The sequence below is a fragment of the Octopus sinensis genome, linkage group LG4, assembly GCF_006345805.1.
Source record: "Octopus sinensis linkage group LG4, ASM634580v1, whole genome shotgun sequence".
In the NCBI taxonomy this organism is placed as follows: domain Eukaryota; kingdom Metazoa; phylum Mollusca; class Cephalopoda; order Octopoda; family Octopodidae; genus Octopus; species Octopus sinensis.
The window spans coordinates 111334960-111352459 of NC_043000.1; the positions used below are offsets into that span (position 1 = coordinate 111334960).

The 17500-nt window shown below is 36.7% G+C and overlaps 1 protein-coding gene across 1 annotated transcript in view; it reads right to left on the reverse strand.

Annotated features, from left to right (window-relative positions):
- LOC115210756 (monocarboxylate transporter 14-like) overlaps positions 1-17500 on the reverse strand; it is a 63018-nt gene that overhangs the window by 794 nt on the left and 44724 nt on the right. The window contains exons 3-6 of the mRNA XM_029779471.2: positions 9645-9882; positions 7556-7699; positions 3074-3925; positions 1-185 (exon numbers count right to left, since the gene is read on the reverse strand). The exon at positions 1-185 is cut by the window's left edge and continues 794 nt beyond it. Coding sequence (XP_029635331.1) covers positions 28-185; positions 3074-3925; positions 7556-7699; positions 9645-9852 — 1362 coding nt within the window. The 5' untranslated portion in view covers positions 9853-9882 and the 3' untranslated portion in view covers positions 1-27. The remainder of the gene's footprint in view (positions 186-3073; positions 3926-7555; positions 7700-9644; positions 9883-17500) is intronic.

Genomic DNA, 17500 nt, shown 5'->3' on the forward strand with positions numbered 1-17500 from the left:
TTAGGTCCACGGAGCCAAGAATTAATGTTAATCTGCAGTAATGGTATTTATAAACAGTGATGACCAAGAAGCGCCTCCAGAAACAACCAGCTTGAGCAGAAGCATGGTGAACCCCCCAAAAATTGTTATCCCCCCACATGCGTATAATGGAAGGGTGTAGCTGCCAGTGATATCATGTAACCAGCCTGAAAATATAAAAGAAAAATGGAATTTAGTAACAAATACATACATATATGTATATATATATAGTTAATCCAAACATGAAAACACAAAGAGAAAACACAACGTGAGGACGTGGAACAAGTATAGTATTATTGGACGCTCAGGAAAGGAAAGAAAGAAGGAGGATTTAACGTTTCGATCGGAGCTCTTTGTCAGAAACATAAGAAAAGGAAACATCCAGGGAAGGGAAGATGGAGGAAAAAAAATTGCCAACGATACACACGTGGTCACATTTTGAATGTAAATATATAATCACATACCTGCAGACACAGGTGCACATTTACATATAAACACACACAAACACATACACACACACACACATCCTTACAAGTGCATTCTTGTACTCTTTTCTTTCAGCCATTGGACTGCAGCCATACAGTGGGTGGGTGGGTAGGGTGCTTAGCTCCACCACCACCACCACCTTGTGGTGGAATTTAGTTGATTAAATCAAACACAAAGGCGGCGAGCTGACAGAACTGTTAGCACGCCGGGTGAAATGCATAGCCGTATTTTGTCTGCCGTTACATTCTGAGTTCAAATTCAGCTGAGGCCGACTTTGCCTTTCATTCTTTCGGGGTCAATAAATTGAGTACCAGTTACGCACTGGTGTTCGATATAATTGACTTAATCCATTTGTCCCCTCTGCATTTAGCTTCTTGTGGGTAATAAAGAAATAGATTAAATCAACCACAGTATTTATTTGAAATTTGGTACCTATTCTCTCCGATTGTGTTTGCCAAACTGCTAACTTATGGGGGATGTAAACAAAAGAACACAGGTTGACAAGCGCAAACATACACATGTGTATGAAAGGTTTCTGCATGTTTTCTCACCCTGGAAACATGTGGGTCCAAAGTAAGCTTCTAAACAACACACACACACACATATTAATACACATATATATACATATAAGCATAAATACATATGTGTGTGTGTGTATATATATGGGCATAGCAATATGCCATGCTTGAGAAGCCAAGAGAAATTGTAGTCGTGGCAGATACTGGTGTCACACAACTAGCACCCATGACAGTGGCACGTAAAAGCACCCATTATACTCTCAGAGTGGTTGGTGTTAGGAAGGGCATCCAGCCCTAGAAATCATGCCAAAACAGACTGGAGTCTCTAACTTACCAGTTTCAGCCAAACCATCCAACCCATGCCAGCATGGACAACAGATATTAAATAATGACGATGATGGTGATGGTGATGATGATGGTGACAACAATGATGACGCCAACGATGATGATAACGATGATGATGATGACAACAGATATTAAATGATGGTGATGGTGATGATGATGATGATGGTGATGATGATGATGACAATGATGATGATGATGACGATGATGATGACGACGACGACGACAATGATGATGACTGATGATGATGATGGTGTTGATGAAGATGATGACAACGATGATGATGATGATGGTAGTAGGGGTGGTGATGATGATAATGACGATGACGATGATGATAATGGTGATGATGATGATGATGATGAAGACAATGATGATGAAGATGATGATGACGACAATGATGACGATTATGATGATGATGATACATTTGGGTTTGATGTGGTGCTAAAGAAAGAGCAATAACTCCTGAAATACGCATATATACCCATTTACCTATTTTCCTCGGTGCAGGTGTGGTGGGTGTGGTAAAAAGCTTGCTTCCCAGCTACAGGGTTCCAGGCTCAGGATCAGTCCCACTTGGCCAAGCCTCAGGCTAATCAAAGCTTTGTGAATGGATTTGGCAGATAGAAACTGAAAGAAGCCCATCATGTGTGTGTGTGTTTTTGTGTTTGTGTTTGTCCTCCACCACTGCTTAGCAACCAGTGTTGGTGTGTTTACATCCCTGTAACTTAACAGTTCAGCAAAAGAGGCTGATAAAATAATTACCAGGCTTAAAAAATGGAAGTAGCTAAAAATTCTTCACGGTTGTGCCCCCAGCATGGCCACAGTCCAGTGACTGAAACAAGTAACTGATAAAAGATACATGAAAATACATGTATACACATACACATGTCCATGCATATACAGTGGTTGATGCAGCCACATGGTTTACAACAGATACTGTATTCAAATCTCACAAGAGATGTTACAACTTTCTCCATGTTCTTCTATAGTACACACACATACACACACATCAATTTACTTAATTACACTTACGCACTGGAGTTGACGTAATCGACTTAACCCATTTGTCTGTCCTTGTTTGTCCCTTCTGTGTTTAGCCCCTTGTGGGTAGTAAAGAAATAGGAATTAATTGACCCAATGTTATAAGAGAAGACACTTGTCAAAAGTGCAATGAAATGAGTTTGAACTCAGAACCCTGCGGTCATGAAGTAAACTACACAATCATGCAGACATGCTTATACCTGTGTAATAAATACCTTCTCTGGTCTTCTTTCTTGTCTAGTAAACCCTTGACTAAACTTGAGGATTAAACACCAACAGTGACAGCTCTGATATGTTCTGATTACACCCACATCAACCACATCTGACCAACCAGAAATTATTGGTCAGTGCAGGATAGCTTAGTCCTTTCCTGAGCCATAGCCCTCACATGGGCAGACCTTCACCTGGTTCCCATTTTATATAAATGCTCCCTCCTGGACAGGAACCCAGTCCACCATGGGGTTAACTTCCCAGTTATTGCTGAAACTCATTTTACAGTTGAGTAGACTGAAGCAACACGAAACAAAGTATTTTGTTCAAGAACACAATGCATTGCCCAGTCTAGGAACAGAAACCCTGATTTTATGACTGTGAGTGCAACCCCTAGGCTACATACCTTCACAGTGTATCATTTATATGTGTAGTTATGATATGCTGTATTTACTTACCTCCAAATGGTGGCCCAAGGAAACATCCAATTCCATTGGCTAGCATTACGTATCCTGCAACAGTAGTCCAATCAGCTCTGACTTTCTCTATACTTGACGATTTATGGGAAACCAATTCTACAGCAATCACATACATAATGCCTAGGATTCCACCCAATGTCAGCCCAAATATGATTGCAAGGAATATAAAAGTTTTATACCGATTTACATAAACAAATAATATTGCTGATAATCCATTAACCAGATGGAATATAGCATAGATGATGACTTTGTCACAACATGAGACATTCCCAAGAATGCCACCAAATAAACTGCCAAATACATTACCTATACCAACGGCAGACATTATGGAACTAATTGTCTCTTTGTTATATCCAATTTCATCTTGAAGAAATTCAAGACCTTGGAAATACAAGATAATGGTACCGGCATTCCATAGTAATATATTGAGAAAATATACAGAAAATTTTATGTTTCCGAATAGTCGCAGACTTTTTGGTTGTTCATTTGTGGTGTGTGTGTCTGGGATGATGATTGTTTGCAGCTCTTTGTTCAATTCTGAAAAGTCCTTTTTCACAATTTCCAGGGGTTCTGGTGCAAATTTCTCCTCATAATTCGAAAGAGGACGGATCAAAAATGCCGGCATGCACATGTTGAGGAATATACCAGCGAGGATGAAGAGTGAGCCCTTCCATGTGAAAACATTGATGATGTATGTGTAAAGAAATGGAAACACCAGTTCTCCAAGACCGATGCCGATTGAGATCATGCCTGTGGCCAGACTGCAATACTGCTTGAAGTAGAGACCAACAAGGATTGTGGACGGCAGGTAAGACATACAGAGACCAAAACCTGGAAAATAGAGGATGAGAGGTTTTTAGTGGCAGGTGGGGAGAGAGGGGTGGGGGTCGTGGAGGTGGAGAAGGTTGAAATGTTTAGGGAAGAAGAAGAAAAGAAAGGGGACAAAAAGGCAAAATGGAAAGAGGAAAAGGCAGAGAATGAAGATGGAAGGAAAAGGGGACGGAGAAGTGAGGAATAGAAGAGAGAAAGAAAAGAAAAATGAAAAGAGGAAGAGAAATTAGTGGAAGAAATACTGCAGTGGAAGAAGGAAATGTTGAAGGAGAGAAAGAAAGGGAGTTAGCATTTGGAAGGAGATCTAGATTAAGAAGACTGCCCCAACAAGTCTCACTCAACTCATGCCAGCATGGAAAACAGGCACATAAAAATGATTGTTATGATTATGATGGTGGTGGTGGTGATGATGATGGTGATTGTGGTGGTTGTAGAGATGATGATGATGATGTGTATGGAGGTGTGTATGCATACTTGATTATTTTTTGACAAAAGACTGGCAACAACATACAAGGAGTGCATAAATAAATGTATGCATATTTTCAAACTGCAGAGAAGAATAAGTAAATTTAACATGTTTGTATGTCTATTGCGTAGGTTTACACACACACACACACTCATTTATATCCATAAAAATGATGATGATATAGATTTACATCCACACACATCTGTATGTGTATATGTGTAATATATATGTCTCTATACATATTTATGTATGTATATATATCTGTGTGTGTATGTATATATATACATATATATATATGTGTGTGTATGTTTGTATTTACATGTGTGTATATTTACATGTGTATATGAAGATGTATATCTATATATATATATTTATATATACACACACATATATATAAATTCCTATAGAGTTGTGTGTGTAAATATGCTTGTGTGTATATATATATATATATATATATATATATATATAGATACATATATATATGTGTGTGTGTATGTGTGTATGTATTATATTATTATATATGTATGTATATATATATATAATATATATATATACTCACATATATATAACTTTCTATAGACTTGTATGTGTAAATATGTGTGTATATATACATATATATATATATATATATATATATATATATATATATATATATATATATGTATGTATGTATGTATGTATGTATGTATGTATGTATGTATGTGTGTGTGTGTGAAGCTATGATGACTATAAAGCTTTGCTTTCTTCTTTTTATTGGTGCAGCTGTCAACCAGTGCAGGATAACTTATTGGAATTGCAGCAACAACAACTAAATTCCCCCTCCTCCTTTGCCTACTACTACTACTACTACTACTACTACTACTACTACTACTACCACCACCACCACCACCACCACCACCACCACTACTACTACTACTAAAACTACTACTACTACTACTAAAACTACTACTGCTGCTGATGCTCGTGCTACTGTTGCGAACAGTAATGATGAAGATGCTGATGATTATGATGCTGAAGATGATGGTGGTGGTGGTGATGGTGGTGGGGTGATGATGACAGTGATGATGATAACGAGCCATTATTAATATAATGCTTCACATTACTACCATCACCACTACCATCATCACTGTCACCACCCCTCCCAACAGTCACAACCATCATCAGCACCACCACCACTACCATCACCACCACCACCATTACCACTATCAGTTCCACCACTACCACTACCATCACAGTACCATCACCACCACCTCCACCACCACCACCAATAATGCTGCCACCTTTCTTCTTCTATATTCCACTATCAAAGACTTTCTCCTCTTGTTTGACATTGAAAATGTTTATCAGAATGATTAGCAGTTCTTTTATGGTGATTCTGAGAGGGAGATAAAGGATGCTGACAGCTTTATAGAATCTCCACAACCTATGGAATGTGATGAACAGAATCTATTGAAAGGAGAGTTGATGCCACTAAAGAATATTTCAGAAACAAACTTATAGATTTCCAAGATGCTATGTTTTCAAAATCTCCAAGAACTAGCTAGAATAATGGACAAGTTAAGTTGAAGAATTACATGTGAGTAATTCCTTGGTTCATTGAAGAATAATGAAGTACAAGATTTAATACATGGATGTAGAATATTCTTAAATATAAAGGTTCCAAATTTTAGTACTCAGGTGGATTATAGGGTGGATTATAAGAAACATGTAACTGGAAGTATCAATCTTTCAATTATAGTACATTATGTGTGTGTGTAATCTGAATAAGAAGACAAAGAGATACTTGAACGCATCTTTAAAGGTCAGTTACAATTGTTTCTGTACCAACTCTGCTTTCAACACCAGGTCATACAAAAGTTCCAAGTGAAAATTTATGTAACATTTGCAATTCTAAACATTGGAGTGGCACCTCTGCAGATCGGCATCAATGGTGAGTTCTTACATTGTGATGGAATCCAACAGTGTAGATAGCTTAACTCTTAGGTTGAGGGCTGCAGTAGAAATATCCAATAGTTCTACTCTCCCAGGGCCTTTTACATCCATCCATCCATATATATATATCAGCCGAAATTGCGAGGATGATCCAGTTTTTAGTCTGAAGATAAAATGCTTCGAATGACCCGTCCGTGTTTTTTTTGTATCATCTATCTGGATGTTTTGTTGTCCCCTTTTGTATCACCTAGTTTTCCGGATGTTTTGCATTCTTGTCCCATTTTGTATTTTATTTTATATATATATATAAATACACACACACATACATATATGTATACACACACACACACACATACATACATACATACACATATATACAATATGGGCACACACACATATACAGATATAATGGCAACTTAGCTGATTGACAAAGAATAAGGATTGATAAAATTAGTACAAAATAATAAATTTGCATGAAGATACAACCAAAGCATGAACTGCTTTGATGAATACAATGGCTATCATGAAACAATTATGAATTATTATGATCATATTTCTGTTTTTTTGTTTTTCTGCTTTTGTAAAAATGGCTGGTGAAATGATTCATATCAAAGTCACCATTACAAATGAATCTTTAAAACATTAAAACAACAGGATGTTAAATCACCATGAGACATCCAACAGGAAGTGGTAACAAAAAGAACAGTTATATATATCCTTTTGTTGAAACTCCGACTTATATTGCGTACAGATGTTTGCACCGAGACAAGGCAACAACTCGGGTGGTTTTGCTTTCGTGTTTTTTGTTGTTATTGTTTCAATGACAGCCATGTTTAAAGTGTTAATTTTTATAAGATGTCTTCAGTTTGGCAGATACTTCTTTGTTTGTCATATTTGTTTCCTGTCTGCTGTAGAATCGATAAGTGCCCCACAATAGCAATGGCAAAACAACAATAGCAACGACGAATAAACAATGGTGTTGACCACTGTTCTATCAAGAGCTGCAGTCATTCATACTTAATTAAGTACCAGTTCATTTGATCTCCTCCTACCTATATAAGCAAAATATAGTTTGTAATGTATTATTCATAATTGGGGTTTACAAGTAAATTCAGGACATTGTGCTGGTTATAACACCACCAACAGCAACAACAGTGAAAGGAAGTAGAAGGGATAAAAATAAGACAAAACCAAAAATAATATAAAAATAAATAGCAAAATAATGGCCTCACCTGTCAAGAATCCAAATGTTATGTAGAGCAATATTAATTTTTCACAAAATATTGCTCCAATCATACTGGCAGTGGAAAGAATGGCTCCAAGTATTGTCACAAGACCGGAATCAAATTTGGTAACCAAATAGCTAACAATAGGACCTGCCAATGTTAATTCAGAACTATTTTAGGATAAAAATGAAATCAGATAAAAGAATAAAACAAGAATTTCCTTTTTTTTTCTTTGATTGATTTTTGTTTATTTCATGCTTTATTTATTTTTTGTCTTTTATTATCTTTTTTTTACTAGTAAATATCTCGCTTTGACGGTGGGGTGGGGGATGCTGGAGTTTTATCTCTTTTCTCTTATTTTTTATTTGTTTCACTCATTTGACTGCGGCCATGCTAGGGCACTGAGTAGAAGAATTTTTGTTGGATGAATTAAACCTCAGACTTAATTTTTTTAAAGCCTGGTTCTCATTCTATCAATCTTTTTTTTCCCAGACTGCTATATTATGTGGACGTAAACAAACCAACACTGGTTATTAAGCAGTAGTATGGAGAAAACACAGACACACACGCACACACACACACAGACACACACACATACATATACAATGAGTTTCCTTCAGTTTCTCTCGACCAATTCCACTCGCCAGACTTTTATCATTCTGAGGCTATAGTAGAAGACACTTTCCAATGGTATCACACAGTGGAACTGAACTCAGGATCACGTGGTTGATAAGCAAACTTCTTACCACACAGCCATGCCTGCAACTGAAGTAATTATCTTTGTTTTCAAAGCAATGATCCATTCATTCGGTGCCTCTTTCTCCATGCTAGCATGGCTTACATGGATGATCTTGCTGCTGCTAACCTTTACCTGTTTTCCAAATATACAGTGTTCTAAATGATTACTGTGGTGAATTGTGCCTCCACAGGAAACCTATTTGTAGTTGAATGTACTAGGTACAATATTGAACTATATCTTCAGATAGTATCTACTAGCAACTAGATGTACCAAGCACAATAGTGAACTGCACATCATCATCATCATCATCATTTAACGTCTGTTTTCCATGCTGGCATGTGTTAGACAGTTTAGCAGGAGCTGGCAAGGCCAGGGGCCACACCAGGTGTTCTATAGTCTATTTAGGCTTGGTTTCTACAGCTGGATGCCCTTCCTAATGCCAACCACTTTACAGAGTGTAGTGGGTGCTTTTTATGTGGTACACTGCTTCTTATATGGTACCATCACCAGTGCTTTTTATATGGCAGCAGCACTGATGCATTTTACATGGCACCTGGATTTTAGGATATCATTTCTGTTGTGATGTGGGGTCTGCTAGTTCCATTAGGTACTATAGTTAACTCTATCATTACACAGTAACTATTTACAGCAGCTATGTCTACTTAGTAGCGAGTACTATAATGAATTGTACCCTCACACAGTACCCAGGTGTACAAGGTACAATAATAAACCCGACCCCCATATGATACCTGTCAGGATCAATTTGATATATTGGGCATTATACTAGCTATATTTCCCTTTAGTACCTCTTAGTAACAAGAGGCATTGGGTACAATAGTGAATTGTAGCTCTGTATGGTACAGATTTACAGCAATTAGATGTAGTAAGTATTATAGTGAACTATACCTCACCATGGTACCTATTAGCAACAAGATGCATGGGTTACAATAAGAATTATTATGCTTCCATCCAGTACCTGTTTGCAGTTAGCTGAATTGATTATATATTTTCTTTTGATTCACAAGAAAGAAGAAAGAAAGAAGGACAGAAAGAATGAAAAACTGAAAGAAAGAAAGAAGGAAAGAAGGTAGGAAAGAAAGAAAGAAGGAAGGAAAGAAGGGAAGAAAGAAAGAAGGGAAGAAAGAAGGAAAGAAAGAAAGAAGGGAAGAAAGAAAGAAGGAAAGAAAGAAAGAAGGAAAGAAGAAAGAAAGAAGGAAGGAAAGAAGGGAAGAAAGAAAGAAGGGAAGAAAGAAGGAAAGAAAGAAAGAAGGGAAGAAAGAAAGAAGGAAAGAAAGAAAGAAGGAAAGAAGAAAAGAAAGAAGGAAAGAGAGGAAGTCTTGTGTAAATGTCACTTACCGGCACCCATGAGACTTCCAATGCAAATAGAACTGACAAGAGACACTTCAGCTGAGGTTCCTTGGAAATATTTTCTAAATTCCAAATGGTAAATCCCAAGAGAAAATCCTCCACCAACAGCAATCATTTGGTTGAAGAATGCTGCCATCACCAACAGCCATCCCCATTTGTTTTCCTCATTGCCATAGAAGGGTTTCGCTCCAAACATACTGGTTCCGTTGATGGGATACACCTGAAACTAAACACAGACATTCCTTCAGTTTCTTATTCAATGTAATTATTAGCATCATCATCATCATCATCGTTATCATTATACTTATTATTACCAGGGTGGCTGTATGGTAAGAGTTTGCTTCCCAACCATATGGCCTTGAGTTTAGTCCCACTGTGGGGCATGTTCGGCAGATGTCTTCTACTCTAGGCAAGGGAAACTGAAGGAAGTGTGTTGTATATATGTATATAATAATAGTAATAATAATAATAATAATAATAATAATAATAATAATAATAATCATAATAGATTCAAAATTTAAAAAAGAGTGCCATTCTTATCTAGTGAACGATATTTTGACATCTTGTGTGTCTTCAACTGGTTCAAATAATAATGTTGTCAATCTACTTCATTTTGGTTGATATATAAAGGATTGAGGTAACTCCTCCAGAAGATAATTTCAATTTTGACTCTATATCTTCAGGAGGAGTTACCTCAATCCTTTATATATTAATAATAATAATAATAATAATAATAATAATAATAATAATAATAATAAGGATTCTTGTTAGAATCAGGTGCTTAAAAGAATATGCACCAGGTAGGGTTGGATAAACCTGTGGTCACTACCTATGGTTGATTAAATATCTAATAGGAAATTCCAGTTATGCACATAGAATAACCCATCCCTATGAGTATTAAGCACCTAAGGGCTGGTCCAAAGTGCACGTTGTATTGATCATACATTGTTTGGTATACTCCAGGGTGTCCGTGTCGTGAATCCTTATGGTGTATTATAAGCAAATGAATAATAGCAGACGATGGATAAATGTCGGCTCTTTTATCCATCATCTGTTATTATTCATTTGCTTGTGTGTGTGTGTTACTGTTTCCTTCCCTTGACATCATGTGATAGCTGTAATCAAGTGTCACTGTCATGCAAGTGATGTCCTTCATTTCAAGTCTTCCGTGAAAACATGTCTGGTCATGGATAAGTTCTTTTTTACTTGAAAACAGGTGAGGGCTGGTAACAGGAAGGGCATCCAGCCAAAGGAAAATTTGCTTCAATAAACTCCATCCAGCCCATGTAAACATGGAAAAGTATATGTATACATACATACATATATATATATATTATATAAATTAGAGACAAAACCACTATTATGCTTGCATAATAGTGGTTTTGTCTCTAATTTATATAATATAATATTTTACTATAAATTGGATTCAATCCTAAATCTGATTTTTCCCTGTAAGTTTGGATTTATTCCCTAATATTATTATATATATATATATATATATATATATATATAAAATATGTTTATTAAATACATATATATATTAAATGTATATATATTTAGAAGTTGTTTGTTATGGCTGGTCAGAGAGTGACCATTGGCTTAGCACTTATAAAGTGCTTAGCTGTATAGGCAACTTGTCAAACTCAAATACACACACATACACATATAGACACAAACATATACATACAATATGCGTGTGTGTGCATATATGTATGTATATATATATATATATATACTGTATGTGTATCTATATATGTACATATATATATATTCTACAATATATAAATAGACATTGCTATAGTATAATTTCAGAAATACATTCAAACACTAATGTATGTATGTATGTACATGTGTGCATATATGTGTGTATGCAAGTGTGTGTTTTGTGAGAGCGTGTATGTTTTAGCTAATCTATTTATATAAATACACCAACCAGATCATTTTTCAAACTATATCAAAAGCAGGAAGTGTTTCCTTTTCAAACAAATCACAGCAATTTCTGATCAATATGACATTGTTGTGTATATATATATATATATATGTGTGTGTTTGTGTGTGAGTAGGTGTATGTATGAAAGTATATGTTTATGATGTGTCTGTATGTAGCCATGTATGACGTAAACGTGTGTCTGTAGGTTTGTATAGTGATGTTGGTGGCTATATTTAGGTGGGTGTATATAAGCACCAACCGATATGCTACCCCAATTAGCGTCTAATATAGTCATGTATCAAACTTGCAATTTAATTATGACGTAGACCGAAACCAGGATATGAATAGTAATTAGTTCCAATGTAAATGGTGTAGGATGCCTTCAGAATCATGTGGGTGTCTGTATATGTATGTATGTATGTGCATACATACGTATGTGTGTGTGTGTATATATATATATATGTATGTATGTATATACACATGTATGTATATGTATATATACACATGTATACACATTCAAACATGATGTTGCCAAATTCTTGGGATATTCCAATATCTTATCATCATCATCGTCATCATCATCATCATCATCATCATCATCATCATTTAACGTCCATTTAACTTATCATCGTTTAACTTATGTGTATATTATATACGTCCTGTCCACAATTGTATGTGTGTGTGTGTGTATACGTGGGCACATATCTTTGCATCTATGAATATGTTCAGGTATGAATATGTATAGGTATGTATATGCATGTATGTGTGTGTGGTGTGTGTGTGTGTCAACATATATATATTATATATATGTATATATATATTATATATATGTGTGTCGGTGGCACATAAAAAGCACCCACTACACTCACGGATTGGTTGGCGTTAGGAAGGGCATCCAGCTGTAGAAACACCACCAGATCTGACTGGCCTGGTGCAGCCTTCAGGCTTCCCAGACCCCAGTTGAACCATCCAACCCATTCTAGCATGGAAAGCAGACGTTAAACGATGATGATGATATATATATATATATATATATATATATATATATATATATCATCGTCATATCATCATCGTCATCATCGTCATCATTTAGCATCCGTTTTCCTTGCTAGTGCATATGTTAGACAGCTTAACCAGAAATGATCGGCTGGAGAGCTGTACCAGGCTCCAGTCTCATTTGGTTTGGTTTTTGTGGCTGGATGCCCTTCCCAACACCAACCACTCCAAGAGTGTAGTGGGTGTCTTTTACATGTCACCAGCATTGGTGTCTTTTACGTCCCAGCAGCACTGACCACAAACACAATCTCACTTGGCTTGACATGTCTTCTCACGCACAGCAAATTGCCAAAAGTCTCAATCACTTTTCATTGCCTCCCTGAGAATCAACAACCAGAGATCAAGCTTCACCATCTCATCCTATGTCTTCTTGGATCTACCTCTTCCACAGGTTCCCTCCACATTTAGACATCAGCACTTCTTTACGCAGCTGTCTTCATCTATACACATTGTATCACCAACACAGTCTGATTAATACTAGCACATATATATATATAATAATGTACCATGTTCTCCATTTTTTGTCTTTGTTGCCATACACATTCGCTAACTTTCTTACAAAGGGGTCTAATGCTCTTGGCTTAGACTTATTTGGGGGCCACCAGATCAACTGTGTCAAGTGTAACTACCCGAAACAGTTGTGACTTCTGGTACTTGACTGAGGATAGAAGACCACGAATGCCCCCCCCACTTTTTTTTTTGCCTGTCCTTCTAATTTTTTCTCTTGTCTGCCTTTCTATTGTCTACCTGTCCAATGTTTTAATGCCCTCTATTGCATTTTTGTTCCTTTTACATATATGTATATATTTGTGTGTGTATATATATATATATATATACACATATATATATGTGTGTATGTATATATATATATATATATACTTATATATATATACACACACACACACACACATACGCACATATATATATATATATATCGAAATCGAATTGAACCAGCCAGGATTCCTGGTCTGGTTGTACGTAAAAAGCACTATCCGACTCGTGGCCGATGCCAGCGCCACCTCCACTGGCTTCCGTGCTGGTGGCACATAAAATACACCAATCCAACCGTGGCCGTTGCCAGCCTCGCCTGGCACCTGTGCAGGTGGCACGTAAAAAGCACCCACTACACTCACGGAGTGGTTGGCGTTAGGAAGGGCATCCAGCTGTAGAAACATTGCCAGATAAGACTGGAGCCTGGTGCAGCCTTCTGGCTTCCCAGATCCCCGGTCGAACCGTCCAACCCATGCTAGCATGGAGAACGGACGTTAAACGATGATGATGATGATGATATATATATATATAATATATATATATATATATATATATATATACATACACACACACACACACACACACATACATATCTACCTGCCTGGCACAACTTGTATTATGTAGTAAAATTGATTAAAAGAATTGAGTGAATTTGCTGTGGGGCGTGGAAAATCTAATGTCTGGACAGAGTCCCTTCTTCAGGGAAAAGTTAACAGGAACCAAATTATAAAGAGATTGCTGTGTTTTACATCCCTTAAATTGCAAAAATTAACACTCCCTCCTCTTCCTAAACTTTTCCTCCCACCCTCGTAGAAGAGACAGTGCCACACAGTCAGGCTAAATCTGGAAACATGTAATTGGGAAGCAAGCTTTGGAAGCTTCTTACCACTCAGCCACACCTGAGACTATTCATATACATACATACATACATACATACATACATACATACATACATACATACATACATATATACATAATATATACATACATACATACGTACGTACATACATACATAATACATACATACATAATACATAATATATACATACATAATACATACATTGAAACATACATACACACACACATTTTGTATATTTTCCAAAGCGTTTCCTTTTCAAACAAATCATATTGATTTTTAATCAATGGATCATTGTTGCGAATATGATTTGTGTGTGTGTGTGTGCACATATTTAATATATACTTGGTTAAGTATGTGTGTGTGTGCACATAGCTTTGCATCTATGAATATGTTCAATCTGAGTGTTTATGTGAATGATCACTTTTCAGTGTGTGTGTGTGTGTGTGTGTGTGTGTGAGTGTGTGTGTGTGCGTGTGTGTGTGTGTGTGTGTACATGTGTATGCATGCTTTGTCTTTTATCTTTTGTTTCAGTCATTGGACTGCAGCCATGAGGGGTTTTAGTTGAATAAACCAACTCCATGAACTCCTTAAATCTGGTACTTATTGCCAAACTAAGATACAAGGACATAAACAAACCAACACCGGCTGTCAAGCAGTGGGATGGGAGAAGTAAGAATCACACACACACATGTATACAGGATGTCCCAAAATTCAGGCAACCAATTCTTTAGAATTTTGCCAAAGCAAATCATTGTTATATCTCAGGTCTGAGCATTGCAATGCAATGGTAAAGGAGACACATTTATGACCCAACCACATTTAGTTCTATATTTAAGAGATAAGGAATTATTTACATTATCTACATTATTTACATTCAATGGATATTTGTCCTCGTCATGTTTGTTGTTAACACGTTTCGGCTGATATACCCTCCAGCCTTCATCAGGTGTCTTGGGGGAATTTTGAACCTGGGTTCTCATTCCTAAGGTATTTTTCGATGTTGTTGTTGTTGTTGTTGTTGTTGTTGCTGTTGCTGTTGTTGTTGTTGCTGTTGTTGTTGTTGCTGTTGTTGTTGTTGCTGTTGTTGTTGTTGCTGTTGTTGTTGTTGCTGTTGTTGTTGTTGTTATTATTATTATTATTATTATTATTATTATTATATTTTATTCAGGTCACTGCCTGGAATCGGAATCGGAATCTTGGGGTTAGTAGCCCGCACTCTTAACCACTAAACCATATGCCTGAAGCATCTAATAAAATAATAATAAATAAAATAATAATAATAATAATAATAATAATATAATAATAATAATAATAATAACATCGAAAAATACCCTAGGAATGAGAACCCAGGTTCGAAATTTCTCCAAGACACCTGATGAAGGCTGGAGGGTATATCAGCCGAAACGTTGTGTTAGCAACAAACACGATGGGGACAAATATCTATCAAATGTAAATAATGCAAATAATGTAAATGACCAGCTCTGTTTCGAATCACAGCCTTAAGTCTAGATGCGAATGCATCATACACAACACGCAGCTATTCTTGTGAAATCAAAGCCAATTCCTGGTGAAGTTTTGCCTTCAAAGCACCAAGCGAAAATGAGGGGTGCTCAAGACCCTTGTTTCCAAAATGGGTTGAGATCAGGGTTTCTTGAGGGCCATAGATCCTTGCCTATGAACAAAGGAATGTTTTTTTCTGAATCCAATGTTGTGTCTGTTATGAGTCTTCTTGGAGCCAGATACACTCTAAAGTCAACCATTCTGGTGGTTTACTGTTTGTTCAATATCAAATTTATTTTCATCAGTAAAAATTAGGTTGGGTAGTGTGCCTTCAGCAGTCTGACACACGATAAAACGATTTCTCTCCAGTCTCACGACCTTATAAACATGCAAGAGCTCATGACAGTGAATCATCTTGTAGGGATGGGTGCTGAGATCCTCCTTCAGCACTCAATATATTGATATTCAGCTTACTTTTGCTGTGGCAGCCAGTTTTCTGATGGAACAATGAGAATTTTACCATATCTTTTCTCTGGTACTTTTGAAAAGCTGAGGGGTCCACACACATCTTTTTCAGCCTTGTCCAGGTCGATCACTGGTGGAACCAGTCTCTTGAAATTTCTTGACAATTTTCCAGACTGTTGTTCAGTTAATTTTAAGCTTTTTTGCTATAGCTGTATTACATTTGCTTTGTTTATGAAAAGTTATGATTGTATTTCGGTCTATAGCCATTATCTAATTTATAGATCTGAATTTATTTAGTCTGAAACAAAAACAAGACACACTAAGCTTTTATAATGATGTATAATTTTCATATCTTATCACATTTATTGATAGTTATTAAAGCCCCAAACTGGTTACCTTAATTTCAGGACACCCTGTGTGTGTGTGTGTGTGTGTATTTAATATATACATGGTGCAAACAGAGTTAGCGGTTATAATAACCGACTAAGGAATAAAAATATTTGTATATGATGGTAATGAGGAGGAGGATATAATGTGTATACATGCATATACACTCACTACCAGGAAGTGACTGACGGAATGATTTAAGGACCATTCTCTATGTGACCTATAGAACAAGACAGGCTGGTAAGAGGTGAGAAAAAATTCCAACAGACTGTTGCTAATTCGGTTGTGGTATCACTTGGCACCACCTTAATGAGTCCATCCATCATTACTCTCCCCAACTTATCCAAATGCTATTCCTATCAACAAACTAAAATCTTTTTTATGACCAAGACACTTAGCAACGAAAAATTTTATTCAGCTGTAAGTAGGTTAGTGTGAGGGATAATGCACCAGTCTACCTAGTAGTAAAGAGCCATCACAGCATAGTATACTTCACAGAATGGTATCTAGAAGAAGGTCACTCACAGACACCCCAATAAACCCTGAGCAGGTGAGGCCCTTCAGCTCTTTAGCTGCTCAGCTAAGAGAAGATAACTCTAGTCAGATTCTGCATCCTGGTAACTCCTGGACTCATGGACCTTGTTGCATCAGAACCAATACCATTTCGAAAGATGAGAGAGTGGGACTGGCTCAGCACAAAGCATGACCGATATAATAACAGCAACAATAGTAGTAGTAGTAGTAGTAGTAGTAGTAGTAGTAGTAGTAGTAGTAGTAGTAGTAGTAGTAGTAGTAGTAGTAGTAGTAACAAGAGCACTCAGAGAGCGCAAATTACTGCCAAAGCAACACCAACGTCCACTCAACGATTAGCCAGAG